The following is a 21,428-nucleotide window of genomic DNA, read 5'->3' on the forward strand; positions in this document are numbered from 1 at the left end:
TTTAATAATTTATTTAACTTTATTGTTTTCTTATATGTTTGTTTGTTTGTTTGTTTTGCTATAAGGTACGTGCGTTCACCAGAAAGACAGAGAGAGAGAGACAGAAAGCGAGAAATCACCCCCAAGGGGAGATGGCCATGCCACAATCCCTTCTCCTCCATTCTCCTCTCAACTGTGCTCTATACAGAGGTCCAGTCACAAGTAGAAAGCCACTGCTCAGCTGCTTCAGGAAAACCACTCTCTTGTCTCTACGGCGTCCAGTGAGGATGATCAGAATGGTCCCAGGAGTGATGCTAGCTCGCAGCTTTCTCAGAGGCTAGCTGAAGGATTTTTTTTTTTTTTTTTTTTTTTTTGCAGTGGCTCAACAGTGTTCAAGGCACATCTTCAGTAAGATAATACCTCGCGTTTTGTGAAATTTAACCACTCGGGTACCACCATTTCTTGTCCCCACCAACTGGTTCTGTTGATAGTGGCAAGAACCTTTTTATTTCCTTTCAATCCTGGATTGAGTGGTTGAATATTTCCTCTTACACCTGGCCTTCCTGGAATACATAGCAGATTGGGAGTATCTGCTGATGCCTCAGACTAGGACTGCGGTCCAGCTGCGATGGGGCTTCCCCTTCTTGGGCTTTTTAGCCTTGGGGTCACCCTTTTTAACCTTGCCACTGGCATCAGCCTTCTTGACTTCAAGTTTCTTCTTAGTATCTGGCTTCTCAGCTTTTTCACCTGTCATTTTCTATAAAGCAAAAGGTATTATTTTAAAATTTTGCTACAGGGCACATAGTGCTTACCAAACAGAGACAGAGGGAAAGTGAGGAAGAAAGCAGCCAGATCTGGCTCGAACTGCATTTGGCCACATGGGCATCCAACACCTTAAGCATAGTCACCTGCTGTCCCCAGACTATCAAAATTTTAAATGTGTGAACTATTGGGGCTCAGAAACTGATACCTCAAAGATTGGTGTTTTTACATGCTGAATTGGAGAAACAGCCGCAGAACTAAATTCTTTCTCTGACCTTCCCCTCCCCTTATCATATCCAATTCTCTCCTTCTCGAAGTACAAGTAAAGATTTTACTCTGATAGTCTACAATCAGCCCGCAGACCTGACCCACTGAAGAAAAAAAACAATTTTCTGTCCCCTCCCTGAGGTTTCCAGTAACTAAGCTCATATCACCTGTGGTTAGCGAAGACCCAGCTCATCCCATTATTTCCTGTTTGCACTGCCTCTGAGTTCGCCCATCTCCCAGCCGCCCCAGCTGCCACCCTCGCTCTTGTAGGCTTCTCACCTTTTCTTCGTCACTAAAGTCTTGAAATATCCTTCTCCCCTGCCCTTCCTCAGGCCTCACTAACGTCTAGTCCTCTGCTCACCCTCACCATACTGCCGGAGCTGCTTGTAAAAGCCTACCCATTTGGTGGACATTCTGTAACTGCTAGAGGAGCGCTAAGTGCTGGGACAGCTGAACCCGCAGGGCCCGGCATGCCCAAGCCTCTGCCTCCCCCTGGGAATGACCAAAGCACCAGAGCAGCAGCTCTGATACTCCAGAGTCTGTTCCAGATTGAGAATTCTAACAGTGGATCGCACGTCTGTAAAACGACTCTTCAGAAAGGCACAGTATGGCTTTCCTTGAAGACTGTTTGCATGTGGGTATAATAGGAAAGATATTCTCTCCTGACAGGATGGAGTAAAAGTGATTGTGACCACGACCATGTCCCACTAGAAGGTGCTTAGTCTTTCTCTCCCTCAGGCCAGCATGTATACTCTCTGGCAATTAAAAAACCTTTTCCTATATTTAAATTTTGTAGGGTTGGTCCCTTATGAGTGGTTAGCTGCTGTATATGGAAAGCTGGATCCTTCATGACTGATGGCATTCTGGGGACATGAGCATTGGAGCCCAAAGTCCTAACAAGAGAGAGGTGGAGGAAGGTGGATTGCACCATGGCCATGGCTCACTGAAGGGTGAGCTTTTGAGTACTCTCTCTGGTCAGTGCATATGCACTCTAGCAATTTAAAAAAAACCAAGATGTAAAAAAATTTGTAGGGATAAGAGGTGCATGGTGGCTAGAGAGCTGGATTCTACATGGCCGACTGAGTAGTTGGGTCCCAGGACAGTGGCTGGAAAAAGCCAGCCAGGCATGTATGCATGTGTACCCAGAATCCCAAGAGGAGAGTGGAGGAGAAGGGATTGCTGTGTGGCCATTCCCCCAAGGGGTGATTTCTCACTTCCCCTCTCACTGCTCGCTCTGCATTTCTCCTGCAAGCTCACTTGCTCTATGGCAAAATTCTAAATAAACATATAAGTCAATTGAAAATGTAAGACACTGCAGTTTTGCCTAAAATTTAAAACATATTTATTGATAAAATTTACATACGTAAAACTCACCTGTTTTAAGTGTACAATGACTTACAGTAAATGTACAGTGCAACCATCCCCACAGTCAAGTCTGAGGGTATTTTAGCACACCAAAATGATCCCTAGTGGTCGTTTTTCTATCAATGCCCCCTCAGACACAGGTCTACCGCTTACCCATAGACCCAGGTTTGTCTAATTCTGTTCTAATTGGTCGAAATTATCTTACCCCAAATAATAATTAAAACAAAAAGCCAAGATTAGGCTTGCAATGAATATGAACATGGGCATACACGCTCATCAGTGCATCAGAGCCTATCAGCTATCAGGACTGCGGTTGTGCGAGAAGTCCCTTTACTCATCCCCTGAGCAAAGTGACAGGCTGCCTGCCTACGTGGAGCTTACTACTGACTCCAAGCAAAAGCAGCAAGCGCTTGCTCTAGACCGGACATGCCTGCAGCTGTATAAGAGGTGCGTGCACGGTTTAAGAAGTGATAACGTGTATCCGAAACAGAGGTCCAGTCCGTGCGGTGAGCGCCTGCGCAGTTTCGCCTGTACCTAGAAACCAGGAACCGAAATTCCCCGGTTCGAGATCTATGGGTCCTGCTGTTGGAGCGCCGCCGTTTCGGATCGGAGCGCTCACCTGTGACACCCACGAAACCAAACTTGGCAAGTAACCCTCCGACTCCCTTGCCTTTCTTACTCAGAACTCACGGACTGCGGGAAGATACCAGAACGCGGCACTGGCAGCCAGGGAAACGCCTCTCGCTCAGCCACACCCCGCAGCTTACTAGGCCACATCTCTTTGGTCAGGATGGGCCCAGCCCCGCCCTTTCCAGCTGACGCAATCAGCCACGTATCACGTTTCTACGTGTCTCGGACCTAAAGCGGAAGTGACGCAAGCACTCGCGAGCGCAGTGGCGACCCCGAAAGGATATAGGCCGCTGCGGGGAAGGGGGCGGGCAAACGGCATAGGAAGGCGCCGGAAGTGGTCCGGAGCGGTGGGAGAAGGGTGGCCGAGGCAGAGGCTGCCTACTTGGCTGGAGCTGGGTGCCTCGGTACGGCGCAGGTTCACTGCTCTCCGAGTGCCTGGCGCAGTCTCTCCGCCTCGGCCAAACATGGACTTCAGGGAAATTCTCCTGATAGCTTCCAAAGGACAAGGTGTCAACAACGTGCCGGTAAGTAGCACCCGGGGCGTCACGGTGGGAGCCCCCTCCCCCCAGTTCAAGTTCGGAATGTGTGGCGGGTGAAACTTCCAGGCAGCAAGTGGTGGGTCAAACTCCCACGCACCCGCCTATCGGCTACAGCAGAGAAAAGACTCGAACGCCGTGTTTCCCTTTCTTAGATTTACACTCCTGGAAACTCAGGGTACAGGACTTGGATCGCGAGACTGGAGTCGCCTTTGCGAGCGGGTTTCGCCTAGTTACCCTTGAAATACAGACTGCGGTTTTGGTGGTGTTAGTTAAGAGTTGTGGGAAGGACGGCGAGGGAGCTGTGCCTGGCACCTGGTGGAATCTTGTGCTTGCAGTTTCTGGCTTAGGCATTAAACTTCCCCCTAAAGATTGGGGAGAAAGCATGTATATTAGGAGAGTTTAAGGGGTTAGGGAACTTAGTCTGATAGTCTTTTGGGTCGTTTCTCGCAGATCTTTGGGCCAGACGTTTAATGATTTGTCAAACAAGTTCTCTGACTCGCGGCCCCACCCACTCTGTCCAAAAGGTCAATGAATTATCATCTCCCAAGAAAAGGGGGGAGGGAGGTTTCACGTTTTCTGTTAGAGAAATTGAGCTGATTCCACGAAACCCTTGGCCAACAGGATGGATGAGCTAGTTTCAGCTTCCGTTTACTTGTGACTGTCCAGATTTCAGTCTTTGAAAGCTAGGTGCCAATTGCTCAGATATTTGTTAATTCGCTAATTTTCGCAAAGCGATTTAAGACCTAAAATCTAAATGTTGAAATAGTATCTGGTTTGCGGCGTGGTAGCTGTTTTGCATAAACTAGTCATATCTGGATCCTCAGATAGTACCCACAGCGCAGCTGTAAACCGATAAATTGCATTGTGATACCTGCGGTTTGAGCAGTGAGGTATAGCGCTCAAAGAACTCTTGACAAAGTCAGTTCGACTAGAATAAATTGAGTAGCCGTTCTCTCTCTTTCCCCACTGTAGTAAATATACATACAATGTATTCGTACTTTCTCCCTAAGTACTCTGAATAATCCTTCTCCAAAGCCCTGAGTCATAAACTCTGCATGTTGAAAGCTATGGGGTCAAATTTTTGCAACCTTGAACAATTATTTTCTACATCTGTAATTTTCCTAGACTAGTCAGTATTGAATCTGGTAATCATTCATATTTGCGTAATTCGGTCCATATTTCATTCTAGATCTTCTTGAATTTCAGTAAAGATCAAAGATAGGTAGCACTAGCTTTGATGCCCAGGAGTGTTTTGTGGAAGAATCAGAATTCAGACATTTCTTATTTGTAAGGCCAGTAGCTGCTGGGAGAAAAGCAGACAGATAATCTTAGAGCAGAAGTTCGGATATGTGTATGTTTCAGACTACTATATATGATTGGAATAACAAAGCGAAAAGGGAAAAACGTAAGTTGGTGAAGTGTATTAACATTTAATTGATAAATAACAAGCATGTATTTCATGAATCATGCTTTTTTCTAAAAAAAAAAAAAAAAAAAAAACTCCCCGGTCCCCTGCCCCGAAAAAGATGGCAGGCCTAGAAGTTTGATTTAGTTAGCATTACAGTAATTTAGATGAGTTGAAAGAAACTGTTGTAGAATAGAACAAGGCTGTAGTTAAATTCAGTCTGTGATCTTGATTAAGTTGATTCACCCAACTATTTGCCTTTTTTTTTTTTTTGCTAGTGGTTGCTTACACATTCTAGAGAGAGGGAGAGGAGAAAACATCTCCTCCCATGGGAATGGTCATGCCACAATCCCTTCATCCCTTCACCCTTTTGGAATTTTGAGTACTCAAACACAGGTGCCTGGCATAGGCCACCAGATCTGGACTTGAGCTGTGGTGTTGGCCATGTGGGTTCCACCTGCTTTAACTACCGGGCAATAGAGCTGGCCCTATTTATCAGTACTTTCAATTTTTTTTTTAATTACCTCAAAGTAATTTGAACACTGGGGAACAGCATCCTCGTATGCCCATACCCCACATTTAATGTAGATTAACGTTTTGCCATTCCATTTTTAAAAGAAATAAAGTGCGGGACCAGCAGGTGCCATGGTGGTTAAGGGCTCCAGACTCCCACATGGCCAACCGCAGTTTTAGTCCCAGACCTACAGGCTTGCTTTCTCTCTCTTTGTCCCTCTCTGGTCAAATTAAAATAAATAAAGTTAAATGAAATAATTCTTTTTTAAAAGAAGAAATAGTGCAATTGATAGGATTAATGTTTCCTGGCTCCATATTTCCTTTTTAAAATTTTTGAAATGTAACAAACATATTGTACAGTGTAACATGTTCATTCTTTTTGCTATAGGGTATGTGGGCTTGCCAGAGAGAGAGAGAAAAGTGAGAAATCACACCCTAAAGGGGATGTACACACCACAATCCCTTCTCCTTCATTCTCCTCTTGGGATTTTGGGCATGCATGTAAACATGCCTGGTGTGATTCTCAAGCTACTGGATCTGGGACCCAAATACAAACCTGGCCATGTGGGATCCATACCACCTGCTCGCCCTGCAGAGCTTTATATTTAAGAATTGTCTATTTTGGGGGCCGGCAGGTGGCCTGGTGGTTGAAGGTGCAGGACTCCCACATAGCTAACCATAGTTCGTGTCCTGGACCTGGTGGCTTGGTTCCTCACTTTCCTTCTCTCTCCTTCTCCCTCTGAAATTAAAATAAATACATAAAGTTAAATAAAATAATTCTTTAAAAAAATTGTCTATTTTGGGGCAGCGGCAGGTGGCATGGTGGCTAAAAGTGCTGGACTCCCATATGGCCAACTGTGGTTTGAGTCCTGGGCCTGGAGGCTTGCTTTCTCACTTCACCTTTCCCTTTCCTAATCTCTCTCTCTCTCTCTCTCTCTCTCACTCACTCACTCACTCACTCACTCTCACTCTTTAATAAAATTACTCTGTCCCACTCAGGTCAAATTAAAATAAACAAATAAATAAATAAAATAATTCTTTCCAAAAAATTAACAAGTATCTTTTTTTATGCAGAGGTTTTTGCTATAGGGCGTGTGCGCTCCTCAAAAACAGACAGAAAGTGAGAAATCACCCCCCACACACACCGCAGTCCCCTCTCGTCCATTCTCCTCTTGGGATCTTGAACATGCACGCACACGCGCCCAGTGTGAGTTTAAGCTACCAGGTGCGGGACTTGAACCACAGCTGACTACATGGTAGCCCAACAACATAGCCATTATGCCAACTGCTGGTCCCAAGAAGTATCTTTTAAAATATTTTATTTGTCTATTTATTTATTTATTATTTTAATTTGACCAGAAGAGAAGGGAGGGGAGTGAGAAAGCAAACCATGGTCAGCCTTAAGGAGTCCAGCACCTTTAACCACCACACCACCTGCCAGCCCCAAGAAGTATCTATCTTACCTGGGCTCACAGTACATACTAATTTCTCTTGTTTTATTATTTTATTTATAATTTCTTATTTACGTTTGGTTTCATTATATGTCTTTGTGGAGTACAATTTTTTTAAGCATGTATGCAGTGTGTGATAATCAATCAAGTGTATTACTATGTTCATCATCTTCAGAGAGCATCATATTGTGTACCTTCAATTTTCATTCTACTTTTTTAATAAAGAATTATTTTATTTAACTTTATTTATTACTTATTTATTTTAATTTGACCAGAGAGGGATAGAGTGAGTGAGAAAGAGGGAGAGAGAGAGCTGCCAGGTCCAGGATTTGAACTGCAGTTGGCCACGTGGGACTCCAACACCCTTAACCATCACACTGCCTGCCGGCCCCTCATTCTGCTTTTTTGCCAGTCGTGTTTATATGATTGGCAATACCCTCTTGTATCTCTCAAATGTTTTCCTGAGTCCCCGCCCCCTTCCCCTTTTCCCCTGTGAAGTCTCTGGTGTCTGCATTTGTCCTCTCTACTTTTTTTTTTTTTTTTTTTTTTTTAGGAGAGAGTTTTGTTATAGAGAGTGTGAGCCCGCCTGGAGAGACAGAGAGACAGCAAGAAATCATCCCCCCAGGAGGGATGGCCATGCCATAGTCCCTTTTCCTCTATTCTTCTCTCTGGATCTTGGGCATGCATGTGCACACACCCGGCCTGAGTTTTAAGCCACTGGGTCCAGGATTCGAACCACAGTCGACTATGAGAGTCCAGCGATGTAACTATTAGGCTGTCTGCTGGTCCCATCTACTAATATATCTTCCAATCTTTCAATTTCTGCCAGAGTACAGAAGTTCAGAATATGCTACATGTGGACATACTGTGTCTTTCATGGTGTGCTTATTATACTTAACATTAAATATTCTAGTTTTGTTCTCTTTGTGTCAAGTGACAGGATCTCACTGTTCTTCATGGCTGGGTAGTAGTCTATAGTGCATATGTGCCATTTTATATTTTAAAGAATTATTTATTTAGTTTTATTTGTCATTATTATTACTTTATAATTTTCTGCAGAGCACACCTGCTCACCAGAGAGAGGGAAAGTGAGAAAGCAAGCCACCAGGTCCAGGACTGGAACTGTAGTTGGTATGTGGGAGTCCAGCCTTAACCACCACGCCACCAGCTGGCCCCCACTTTTTAATCCAATCATCAGTTCTTGGGCACTTAGCTTGGTTCCATGCCTTAGTGGTTGTGATTGATGCTACCAATAACATGGATGTGTAAATATCTCTCCAGCGGAGTAATTTCCTGTCCTTTGGGTAAATACCCAGGTGCGGGATTACTAATTCACATTGTAGTTCTATTTGTAAAGTTTCGGAGAATCTCCGTATTGGTTTCCAGGGTGGCTGTATTAATTTACATTCCCACCAGCAGTGCACAAGGGTTACCTTTTGTCCACGACCTGGCCAGCACTGCTACTTTGGTTTTTTTGACCTTAGCCATTCTGACTGGGGTTAAGTGATACCTCATTATGGTTTTGGTTAGCATTTCTCTTCTGATAAGAGATGTTGAACTTTTTTTTTTCATATGCTTTTTGGTCACTTTTATGTCTTTGACAATAACCTGTTCAGAATTGTCCCATTATTAGTACTTTTGTGGGTGCGCTGCTCGAGTTCTCTACACTTGTTATCAGTCCCTTATCTGCAGTACGGTTTGCAAATATTTTCTCCTGTTCTGTGGCTGGTCTTGAGTCATCTGCCTCCTTGGCAGTGCAGAGCTTCTTTTAGCTTGATGTAATCCCACTTGTCTATTTTTGGAATTGTTGCCCATGCTTTAAGGGGGTCTTACTAAGAGCTTTTTGCCTACTCTGGTGTCTACAAGCATTTCTCTTGTGTTTTCCACAAATAGTTTTATAGCTTGGGACTGTGCATTAAAATTTTTAATCCTGGGGCTGGCAGGTGGCATGGTGACAAAAGGCGCTGGACTCCAACATGACTGACTGTGGTTCAAGTCCCAGATTTAGTGGCTTCCTTTCTCATTTTTCCTCCCTCCCTCCCTCCCTCTCTCTCTCTCTCTCGAATTAAAATAATAATAAGTAAAATTAAATAAATAATTCTTAAAATAAAACTAAATACTTTTACTCTTAGAGAAAAGGAATGGAGAAAGTGGACAACCTTATCTTTTTTCAGTTTTTAGTAGAAAAGCTTCCAGCTTTTCCCCATTCAATATGTTGTCAGCTATAGGTTTGTCATATATGGCTTTATTGTGTTGAGAGAAGTATACCTTCTGTACCTATTTTGTTGAGAATCTTAATCATGAAGGAATGTGGTATTTTATCAAATATTTATTCTGCATTGATTGGTATAATTATATGTTTTTTATCTTTCCATCTGTTGGTGTGATGTATTTTTAAAAACTATTTACTTATATATTTTTACATTTAATTTTTTTTTTTTTTTGGAGGGGTTTTTGCTATAGGGCACTTGCGCTCCCCAGAAAGACAGAGAGAAAGTGAGAAATCACCCCCCAGGGAAGATGGCCATGCCACTATCCCTTCTCCTCTATTCTCCTCTGGGGATCCTGGGCACGCACACACTTGCGCCCGGCATAAGTAAGCCACTTGGGTCCAGGACTTGAGCCGCGGTTGACTACATAGGAGTCCAGCGACATAGCCATTACGCTAATTGCTGGTTCCTGACACAATTACGCTAACTGCTGGTCCCTATATTTTTAAATTTAGACATAGAGAGGGGAAGAGAAGGAAAATGAGAAAGCAAGCTGCCAAGTTCAAGCCTCAAACCTCATTCACCCATGTAGGAATCCAATGCTCTAACCACCACACTACTTGCCAGCCCCATGATGTATGACATTTGTTGTTTTTTGCTTTTGTCGGACTATCCGTGCATCCCTGGGATAAAGTCTATATCTGGTCATGATATATCATCTTTTTAAAAAAATATATTACCCAATTTTATCCATTTATTTATTCATTTGTTTATTTCAATTTTGACCAGAGAGGGACAGAGATAAAGAGAAAGCAAGAAAGAAAGCCGCCAAGTCTGAGACTGGAACCATGGTCAGCCATGTGGGAATCCAGCGCCCTTAACCACCATGCCACCTGCCTCCCCCTATAATCTTTTTGCCATAGGGAGCATGCACTCACTGGAATGACAGTGACAGTGAAAGGGAAAGTGAGAAATCACCCCCACCCCCACCCCCAGGAGGGATGGCCATACTATAATTCCTTCTCCATTCTCCTCCTGGGATTTTGGGCAGCACACACACTCACCTAGCATGATATTCAGGCCACAGGGTTGAGGACTTGAACTGCAGGTGACCGTGTGGGAATTCAGCACCTTAACTGCCACACCACCTGCTGGCCCCAGTGTATAGTCTTTTAACATGCTGTTGAATTCAGTTTGCTAGTATTTTGTTTAGAATTTTTGCATCTATATTTATCAGGGCTGTGGTTCTATAATTATTTTTTTGTTGTGTCCTTGTCTGCTATTGGTATCAAGGTTATGGTGGCTTTGTAAAATGAGTTTGAAAGAGTTCCTTCTATTTCTGTCTTCAGTGTTTTGTTTCTTCTTCTTCTTCTTTTAAATTTGTCATAGGGCACGTGTGCTCACTGGGGACAGATAGAGAAAGTAAGTGAGAAAGCACCCTGGAGGGATGGCCATGCCGCAGTCCCCTCCTCTCCTCCCAGGATTTTGGGGACGGACACACACACACACACACACACACACACACATATCTTATGTGCCCAGCATGTTTCTCAAGCCACTGGGATCTGGAGTCAAACTGTACAGTTTGCCATGTGAGATTCAGCCATTTTAACCACCTCACCACTAAATGGCCCTCTTTTCTTTTTGCCTTTTCTTTTCAGTATATATATATTTTTAGATAGGGCGCATGCGCTTGCCAGAGGCAGTGAGAAGGCAAGTGAGAAATCACCTCCTGTGGGAATGGCCACGCCATAATCTCTTCTCCATTCTCCTCCCCAGATTTCAGGCATGCATGCACATGGTTCTGGCATGATTTCCAAGCTGCAGGGTCCAGGCTTGAACCACAGGTAGCCCTATGGGAGTCCAGTGACTTAACCACAATGCCACCTGCAGTCCCTTTTCTTTTTTTAGAAGAATTAGTTCTATGTAACATTAAAGTTAAAACAAAGCTAGGATTGCATCATGCCTAGAAACATTAGGAGCATTATCATTTCCCAGTGGAAAACTGAATACAAAATAGCAACTGATCACAGTGATGAAACCCGTTACTGTCACAGGCTGTTTATATTTAAAGGGGAAAAGATATTTTTGGTAACTTTGTGATTGGTTTGTGTCCCTGATCCATAACAAAAACAAAGCAGTTGTGTTTTGATAGAGTAGTAGTGCCTAGAATATGGATTCCTGTAGGGTTCACATAGCTATTAATTGATGGCTTATAGTGCATGAGATAGGTCTTCCTCATGGTCAGACTGTGGGAATCATACCAGCCAAGATGCTGAAGCTCTACTTCTGAGGGTAAACCTTCGTGAGAAACTAGATGCGTAAGGATTCGGGGTCTCTAGACTCTTGAGGATAGGAATGGTAGGTACTGCTGTCTAACATCTTAACAAGGCTGTGGCTATCGCTGCTGCTCTCCCGGCTTCACGGTGCTACCCAAGGATGACAAGAAGACAGACAAGAAGAAAGACTCTGGGAAGTTGGCCAAGAAGGACAAAGACCCAGTGAACAAATATGGGGGCAAGGCCAAAAAGAAGTGGTTCAGGGACCAGCAGCTAGAGTAATGGCTATGTCACTGGACTCCCATGTAGTCGACGGTGGTTCGAGTCCCGGATCCGGTGCTTAAATTCAACGCCAGGCGTGTGTGTGTGCCCAAGATTTCGAGAGGAGAATGGAGAAGGGATTGCGGCATGGCCATCCCCCTTGGGGGGTGATTTCTCACTTTCTCTCTCTGTCTCTGTTTTTCTGGTGAGCGCATGCACCCTATAGCAAAAACCTCTTTAAAAAAAAAAAAAAAAAAGAAGTAGTGGTTCAGAGGCAAAGTTCAGGACAAGCTCAGTAACCTGGTCTTGTTTGACAAAGTAACATGCGACAGCCTGTAAGGAAGTTTCCAGCTATTAGCTCATAACCCTAGCTGTGGTCTCCGAGAGGCTGAAGATTCGTGGTTCCCTGGCCACGGCAGCATCTCAGGAGCTTCTTAGCTTCAGGACTTATCAAACTAGTTTCAAAGCACAGTGTGCAAGTAGTGTGTGTATATATATATAGCCAAAGAATTACTTTATTTGTTTTGACTAGAGAGGGATGAGGGGGGAGAGAGGGAAAGGGAAAGTGAGAAAGCAAGCTGCCAGCCCAGGACTCGAACCACAGTCAGCCATGTGCGAGTCCAGCATCCTTAGCCACCATGCCACCTACTGGCCCCCAGAGTACAGGTAATTTACACCAGAAATACCAAGGGTAGTGATGCCCCAGCTGCTGATGAAGATGCATGAACAGGCACAATCAACTGTGCATTTGGAACACTAAAAATTAATTAAATCAAGCCCCCGCCCGAGTGACACCGGAGCGCAGAAGAGGACGCGGCCCCGCGGCAGGAGAGTGAATAAACTCAGCTGAGAATGTCTGAAAACCTTGACAAGTCTAATATAAGCAAAACAGGAAAATCAAAATCGGATGAAGGCCTTGAAGATGCTGTGGAAGGTTCTGATGGAGCTTTACAGAAAAAAATAAAGTCGGAGACCCCCAGCCCCCCCCCCAAAATTGATTAAATCAAAACAGAAGAAATGAATTGTAGGTACTTAAAATGGAGCCCAGGAACTTTAACTGAGGGCAAATTCAAATGACTTCAGTGTTCAAGTAAATAAATCTTAAAGTTGTTTGGCTATGAAATGATAGATGCTGATTAACTCCATGTATTCCAAAGACATCTGTGATTTGTTTAGTAGTTATATTTCCTTTTAAAGAATAATGGCAGGGGGGGGGGGGGGGGGCCAAATCCCCCATAGCCAATCACGGTTCAAGTCCTGGACCTGGAGGCTTGCTTTCTCACTCTCCCTGTCTTTCTCTCCTCCTTTCTCTCTCTGGTCAAATAAAAAATAATAATAATAATATTAAATATTAAAAAAAAAGAATGAGGGACAACAACAAAAGTTTCTATAGGGAACATTTACCCCATAATGGATTATAAGTAGAATACTCCTTACTCTTGGATCTGAAGATAACTTGTGCAGTGCCTGGGACCCCTTTGGATCTCTGCCGTGGAACATCTCTCTACCAGCATTTTAAGGAAAGGGCCTTTTAGGACACACTGCCTACCTTATTCCCGTAGAGATTGTTCTCTTCCTCATCACTACTTAGAGAATCTCTGAATAATAATGGTAATAATGAATATTTATGTACCTATTCTGTGCCTGACACGAGTCTGAACACTTAATATATGAATCACCATAATAACCATTTAAAGGAAGATTGCTTTACAAATGATTATGCAGGAAATGAGGAAAGTGAGGCCCAGAGAGACGAAAAAACTTGTCCAAGGTCATACAGCTAATAAGTGATAGGGCTGGTAATGGCAGATCAGAGACTCCATTACAGGCAGACCAACTCCAGAGTTACTGTTTATTATTATTATTATTATTATTATTATTATTATTATTATTATTTAATGCTGGAAATTGTGCCCCACAATTTTTTTCCTTGCATTTTTCTATCTCATCAAGATTCAGAGCACTTGTACATGCATCTGGTGTTTTTCAAACTGCTAAGGCTGGGTTTAAAACCATAATTGGCTATGTGAGATCTGGCTCCCTCTGCACAGTGCTAAACCACTACTTGATGGGGCTGGCCCAGAGTCTTAGCTTTGTTCTTATTATTATCAATTTGCTATAGGGCACATATGCTTGCCACGGAGAGCCAGAGAGAGTGCACGTGTGTATGCATGCACGCCCCTCACGGTTGATGGCCAGGCTGCAATCCCTTCTTCATTTTCCTCTTGTGATTTTGGGCACACCCATCCAACTTGTTTCTTAAGCCCACTGGGTCCGGGACTTGAACTACACAATCAGCCATGTGGTATCCAGCTGCCTTAACCATGCCACCAGTTGGCCCTGAGTTTTCGCTCTTTATCATGACCTTGAGTTGTTTGAGAGGAGTGTATTAAAAAGACAGTGGTGGGACCAGCAGTTAGCATAATGGCTATGTCGCTGAACTCCCATGGAGTCGACCGTGGTTCAAGTCCTGGACCCGGTGGCTTAAACTCATGCCGGGTGCATGTGCATGCGTGCCCAAGATCCCGGGAGAAAAATGGGAGAGAAGGGATTGCGGTGTGGCCATCCCCCTGGGGGTGATTTCTTGCTTTCTGTCTCTGTCCCTCTCTTTCTGGCAAGTGCATGTGCACGATAGCAAAAACCTCTAAAAATAAATAAATAAAAATAAAAAATATCTGTAGTCATATACCCAAGAGAAGTGAAAACGTACATCCACATAGAAATTTGTATACAAATGTTGCATTATTCATAATAGCCAAAAAATAGAGACAACCCAAATGCCCAACTGATGAATAAATAACGTGTAGTATATCTATACAATGGGATATTATTCAGCCATTGAAAGGAATGAAATACTGATATATGATATAACAGGAACCTTGAAAACATTAAGCTAAGCGAAGGAAGCCGGATACAAAAGGCCATTGTATATATTCTCCAGAGAAACAGAACCAGTAGAATTTACTTTAGAGAAATCGACTATGGGGGCTAGTTAAGTCTGAAATTTGCAGGTCAAGTAACACTTTGGAAAATTGGGTGAGGTTAAGTTTGTAGTCTTGAGGTAGAATTCCTTGTCTCTGATAAACCTGTTTTTTGCTGTTAAAACTTCAAATTGATTGAATGAGACTCATCCATATTATGGAGGGTCATCATCTCCCATGGAAAGTAAACTGATTGTAGATGGTTATGACATCTACAAAATACCTTTGTAACAACACCTAAATTTGTATTTGATTAAGTGAGTACTATATGGCCTAGCCAAGGTGGCACACCAATTGCACATAAATTTAACTATCACAGCACATATTACGTGATTTCATTTATACACAATGTCCAGAATGGATTCATCCATACAGAGAAAGGTTAGTGAATTGCCAGGGGCTGAGGAGAGTTAGGAGTGACCACTGATGGGTAATGGGTTTCTTTTAGGAATGATGAAAATATTTCAGAATCAGTAGTGATGGTTACACAATTCTGAATGTGCTAAAAGCCATTTAGTTGTACAGAATAAATGATGGATTTTATTGTATGTGAATTATGGCCATCCCTCAACATCTCAAGGGGAATTGGTTCCACAACCCCTTGGATACCAAAATCCAGGGGTATTCCTTTATGCGTATGGTGTGGTGTTTGCATATAACCTACACGTATTCTCTCATGTACGTTATACCATCTGTATTAGATGACTTCCAGTACCAAATACAGCGTAACATTCAGTACTAGAACCAGCAGTCATCTAGCCTGACTATCGATACACACCACACACACCAGCAGAAACATATCCTGTCTGTGGTTGGTGGAATCCCTGGACCTGGAACTGGAGGACCAGCTTCAACTCAAAGATATTTTTTAACCACGACCCGTAATGACCCAGCCCTTTTTTTGCCCCAGATATCTAGATTGTGACACAAACTATGCCTAAGAGAATATTTAAGTATTTCATAGGTATCTGCTTTTGAGTGCATGTTCAAGCTGCAAAATATAGATACAAAGAACTAGTTAATTATGATTCAGTTCATGTAAACAAAATTTAAGTCTCATCAAAGCAGTGCTGAAGTTGTTCAACTGCTCGTGTTGTAAATTGTTTCCTAGCAGATCGACGAGACAGACGTTTTATACATTTCATTGAAATCCTTCTGTGTTGGGGACTAGCAGATGGTGTAATGGTTAAATTGATGGACTCCCACATAGTTGCTGTTTGAGTTCTGGCTTAAATCTCACACAGTGCACTTGTGCGTATGTGCCCGAAAAGAGAAAGGAGAAGGGATTACGACATGGCCATCCCCCCTAGGGAACAAGTCTTGCTTTCTGTCTGTCTGGCTGTCTCTCTCGCTCTCGCTCTCTCTGGCTAGTGTGTGCACCCTATAGCAAAAATCCCTCTCTAAAAAAAAAGAAAACAAATCCTTCTGTGTCAGAGACAGGACAAGTACTGCAAACTCATTAGGTTACATGTAAGACCTAAGTATTAGAACTGCTTAAAAACAAAGCTGAGTTTGAAATTGGCACCTGAAATGATGGAAATAGGTATATACTTTGAAAAAAGCCATATGTGGTTTTTGTAATTCTTTTACAAGCAAATCTTTGTCTTTCTGTCTTTCCTGTACTTTTGTTTCCTAAGTCATTGTTTAGTGAGCAGCAATACATATAGGCCTAGCTATACTGTGATTTTAGATAGTATACACTTAAAAAAATTATATATATATGTATTTTTAAGAATTATTTTATTTATTATTATTATTTTTTAATTTGTTATAGGATGTGTGTGCTTACCAGACAGAGACAGGGAAAGTGAGAAAGTAAGCTGCTGGGTCTGGGACTTAAAACCATTGTTGGCCATGTGGAAGTCCAACGCCTCAACCACCATGCTAGCTGCAGGCTGGCCCCAAAATTTTAATATTACACAGTTACATACTTTTATGTGAATTGGGAGAATATAACTAGCCCTCCAGCTAGTCATTTTATGGATATCATTACTAAAGTAAAGTTGTAGTAATAGAACATGGTGTTTGGTCTACAATTTTTTTTGAAGAAATATATATTTAATTTTATTTATTATTAGTTTTAATTTGCTATAGATCACACGTGCTCACCAGAACAAGAGAGAGAAAACAAGCCTCCCAGTCTGGGATTTGAACCACGTTTGGCCATGTGGGAGTCCAGCACGTTAACCACCACACCACCTGTTGCCCCAGGTCCACAATTTTTAACAAATTAGTAAATAGACTAGATAGGCGAAGACCACAAAGGTAATGTGCAGATGACTTAAGCTTGGCAGCCACTGATTGAACTATGCTCACTGATACCATATTTTCCCTTTTTGGTAGCAATATTCAGTCAGGAGAAATGTTTTTGCTATTCATATTCCATTTTCTCTCTGTTAAGAGTCCTAGGTTAGGACAAAAGATGTCTACCCAGAGATCAGCTCAGTGCTGCGTTAGCTAGACTATGAACTAGCCCTAATTTAAATGAGTACCACTAATAATGTATATTCAAATTTTTCTTGGAGAAACCCTATATAAACTGAACTGGCAGGTAAATCTGAGCTGTATAGTTGGCAGGGGTAGGGAAACTGAATCTTGGTGACAAAAATTTAGCCTTTGGTCCAGCCACTGTGGCATAGCAGAAAGGAAGTAGCTTCTGACAGTGGCTGAGGGCCACTACATGGGAGGCCAGAGCGTTGAACCAGGGTTGGTTGGTTCCCAGCCAAATCTAAACAGGCTGGGCTTTGTCCTAGCTATCCAGGAGGCTTGGGGCAGAAGGACTGCGACACAGTAAGACCCTGTCAAAAATACCTGTTTTTCTCCCCCTACCTCCCTTACTGTACGTGCAGGAGTGCATTCTTCTTTCTTTCAAAAAAAGAAAGAAAGAAAATAAAACAGTTTTCTCTTCCAAATCTACCTAATCAGAAGGAGCAGATATGAGTTTTTGCAAGGCTTTAAACTTGAACCCTATTGATGGTAGTCTTTCTGCAATGAAAACGTGAGCTTTTTGAGGATAAGGTATGTGTTTGAAGTTCCTTCCTTGTAAACTGGGGCAGTAATATATATCTAGTTAGGTTAATAGTAGTACTTGCCATTCTATTAGGTCTTTCTGATCACTTTAACTGTTGGGCTCCTCTCCACTGTTGAGAGTCTGAAATTAAATTTACAGAGATATGCACTAATTAAGGGATCTTACTGTGATATAGCCAGGGTCATGGGGGGAAATATAGATGCTGTTTTGGGCTTGCTCTCTTGGCAGGGATGTGTCAGCATTGCTATCAGGCAGGATTTTCAGGTTGTGTTAGGGCCTGCTTCCTTGGCCAGCTACTTAGCTGGGAGACTAATTTAGTTGGAACTTCCAGCCTGTTTCAAAATACTCTGTATTTGTGAGCCTTATAGTATAGTAAGAACATTCTTGGCTTCCCTCCAAGAATGTTATACACATGTTGGGGATACTCTTTTGGTTCCTAAGTTGCTCACTTTGTATTTCTGAGCTTTATGGTAAGCACAGATCCTTTGACTTTCTTCCAAGAATGTCATACACACTTTGGGGATACTTTTTTGGCTCCTCAGTTGCTATTCTCAGGTTACTAGCACAGCAACAGGTTCATTCAGTACATAAGAATGTCATCTGCCTAAAAAAAAAAAGAGGAAGGGAAGGCACTTTAAACATCTTATTTTCTGACCCACAAAATTTGGAATGGTCATAGAGGTGAATTATTGCTGGTCTGAAGTACTAGTTCTGTGTTTAACATACTTCTATAATAGGTACTTCTTTTTTAAAAAATTTTTCATTCATTCATTCTTTATTTATTTCAAATGAGTTTTGCCAGAGAAAGAGAGTGAGAAAGCAAGCAGCCAGGTTCGGGACTCGACTGTGTGGGAAATCCAGCCCCTTAACCACCACGCCACCTGCCATCCCAATAACAGATACTTCCCAGATGGCAGTGTTTTTCCTTTCATAATCTGCATTAACATTATTCTAGTTTTTATCATATCCCAGTGCAATTACATAAAAACCGAAGGCTAGAGACTCTTCTCAGAGGAAAGGATATTAGTATTTTGGGGTAATATGGAAATCTGTCTGAAAGAAAGTATGAACATGAAACTACAGTTAAAGGTTATTGGGCATGGTGGTACTCACCCTATGGCAAAAAGTTAAAATTACAAAGAATTGGACCCCTCTCGTTGCTTATGTTTCTTTGAAATGCTGTTTTTGCTAGTTTTTTGCCACAGGGCGCATGTACCTGCCAGAGAGAAACAGACAGTGAGAGGGAAAGTGAGAAATCACCCTCCCAGGAGAGATGGCCACGCCACCATCCCTTCTCCATTCTCCAGATTTGGGGCATGCATGCACACATGCCCAGGTCCAGGACTTGAACTGCAGTTGGTCACATGGGAGTCCATTGTCTTTTTTTTTTTTTTTTTGTGAGAGTGTTTTTGGCTATAGGGCGCATGCGCTGGCCAGATAGAGAGAGACAGAGAGACAGAAAGCGAGAAATCACCCCCCAGGGGGATGGTCACGCCACAATCCCTTCTCCTACATTCTCCTCTCGGGATCTTGGGCACGCACACACACACGCCCAGTGTGAGTTCTAAGCCACTGGGTCCGGGACTTGAACCACGGTCGACTACATGCATCATCGCTTTTCTGACAACCCAACAGAAACTCTGCACCTAAAAACAGCCATGTAAAGTCTATATTTGTGTAACCTAAAACGGAGAATTAAGCTCTAATGTGGGTTTATATGGTCTCCCTTTTTTAAAAAAAAAATTTATTTATTTAATTTTATTCATTTATTTTAATTTTACCAGAGAGAGATACAAACAGAGAGAGAGAGAGAGAGGGAAAGTGAAAAAGCAAGCCACCAGGTCCAGTATTCGAACTGCAGTCGGCCCTGTGAGAGTGTCCAGCGCCTTAACCACCACGCCACCTGCTGGTCCCCTATATGATCTCTTAATTATTCAGAAAGCATTTTTTTTAGTTAACTCTTAAACCTCTCTAATGCTTTGCACGGTATCTTAAACTTAAATAGACAATGTATTTTTAAAATTAAATCACTTATAACTTTTACTGTTTTTATTTTTAGAAAAGATACAGTTTGGCAGTGGGACCTCCAAAAAAAGACCCAAAAGTTAAAGGTGTTCAATCAGCAGCAGTACAAGCTTTCCTCAGAAGAAAAGAAGAGGAAATCAGACGAAAAGGTATGTATCTATGACCTTATTCTCAGTTTTAAAGTCTTCCACCTTCACGTGTGTGTAGCTTATAATTAACCCTGCAAGGTCCAATGGCCATGCCACAATCTCTTTTCCATTCTCCTCTCAGGATTTTGGGCATGCATGCACATGCATCTGACCTATTTCAAGCCTCCAGGTTTAGGACTTAAACCACAGTCAATTCAGTACCTCAACTACTGTGCCACCTGCTGGCCCCAGAACTCCATTTTTTTAACTGTTTCTTTTGGTATTTTAGTTTTTTAGGGTTTTTTTTGGTTGTTGTTTTTTACTTTTTTTTTTAATAATTATTTATTTTATTCATTCATTCATTTATTATTTTATTTTGACCAGAGAGAGAGAAAGATTGAGAAAGCAAGCTGCCAGGTCCGGGACTCAAACCGTGGTCAGCCATGTGGGAGTGTACAGCACCTTAACCACCACGCCACCTGCTGGTCCCTACTTTTTTTTTTTTTTTGAGAGGTTTTCACTATAGGGCGCGTGCACTCACCAGACAGACAGAGAGAGACATAGAGACAGAAAGCGAGAAATCACCCCCCAGGGGGGATGGTCATGCCACAATCCCTTCTCCTCCATTCTCCTCTTGGGATCTTGGGCATGCACACACACGCGCCTGGCATGAGTTTTAAGCCACCAGGTCCAGGACGTAAACCGCGGTCGACTACGTGGGAGTCCAGCGACATAGCCATTACGCTAACTGCTGGTTCCCTGTTGTTGTTTTTTAAGTTAGAGAGCTATCTAAAAATGTTAAAATAGGGATACTTTTTGAAATCATTAAGCTGAAGAAATATAATAATTTTACTTCATCCTGATGACAAACTGAACCTTAATCAATTTTAAGTATTCATTGATTCCTAGCTAATAATTGCCAGATGAGTACTAATGTTCCTTGAACTTGGTGTACTTATTTTGTATGAACCTTTTTCTATATTTAAAACTGAAAAACAACCCACTTGCTTAGTCATATAGAAAAACCTATATGGGGCCCGCTCATTATTTAAAGATGACTCAGTTGATACTTGTTAGAATGACTTCCTCATTTGATTCCTAGATGTCTTCAGACTACAACTTGAACATACTGTATTTTGGCTACCTACTGATTCAGATGCTCGTACTGCTATCCTAAGACCTTGAAGTAATATATTCTTGTTTTGTTCTGTTCAGCTTTAGAGGAGAAAAGGAGAAAAGAAGATCTAGTGAAAAAGCGAATTGAGCTCAAACATGACAAGAAACCTCAGAAGAAAAGAAGAGGAAATCAGACGAAAAGGTATGTATCTATGACCTTATTCTCAGTTTTAAAGTCTTCCACCTTCACGTGTGTGTAGCTTATAATTAACCCTGCAAGGTCCAATGGCCATGCCACAATCTCTTTTCCATTCTCCTCTCAGGATTTTGGGCATGCATGCACATGCATCTGACCTATTTCAAGCCTCCAGGTTTAGGACTTAAACCACAGTCAATTCAGTACCTCAACTACTGTGCCACCTGCTGGCCCCAGAACTCCATTTTTTTAACTGTTTCTTTTGGTATTTTAGTTTTTTAGGGTTTTTT

General features: G+C 42.4%; 1 protein-coding gene across 2 annotated transcripts in view; it reads left to right on the top strand.

Annotated features, from left to right (window-relative positions):
- Positions 1-3,268: 3,268 nt before the first annotated feature.
- Positions 3,269-21,428, top strand: part of SPTY2D1 (SPT2 chromatin protein domain containing 1) — a gene marked incomplete in the record, with an annotated part of 45,427 nt that continues 27,267 nt past the window's right edge. For both annotated transcript variants that reach the window (XM_027768488.1, XM_014584536.2), the window contains 3 exon segments: positions 3,269-3,527; positions 19,733-19,847; positions 21,042-21,109. In XM_027768488.1, coding sequence (XP_027624289.1) covers positions 3,468-3,527; positions 19,733-19,847; positions 21,042-21,109 — 243 coding nt within the window.

This window comes from Tupaia chinensis, unplaced genomic scaffold (genome assembly GCF_000334495.1).
Source record: "Tupaia chinensis unplaced genomic scaffold, TupChi_1.0 Scaffold000077_1, whole genome shotgun sequence".
Lineage (NCBI taxonomy): Eukaryota > Metazoa > Chordata > Mammalia > Scandentia > Tupaiidae > Tupaia > Tupaia belangeri.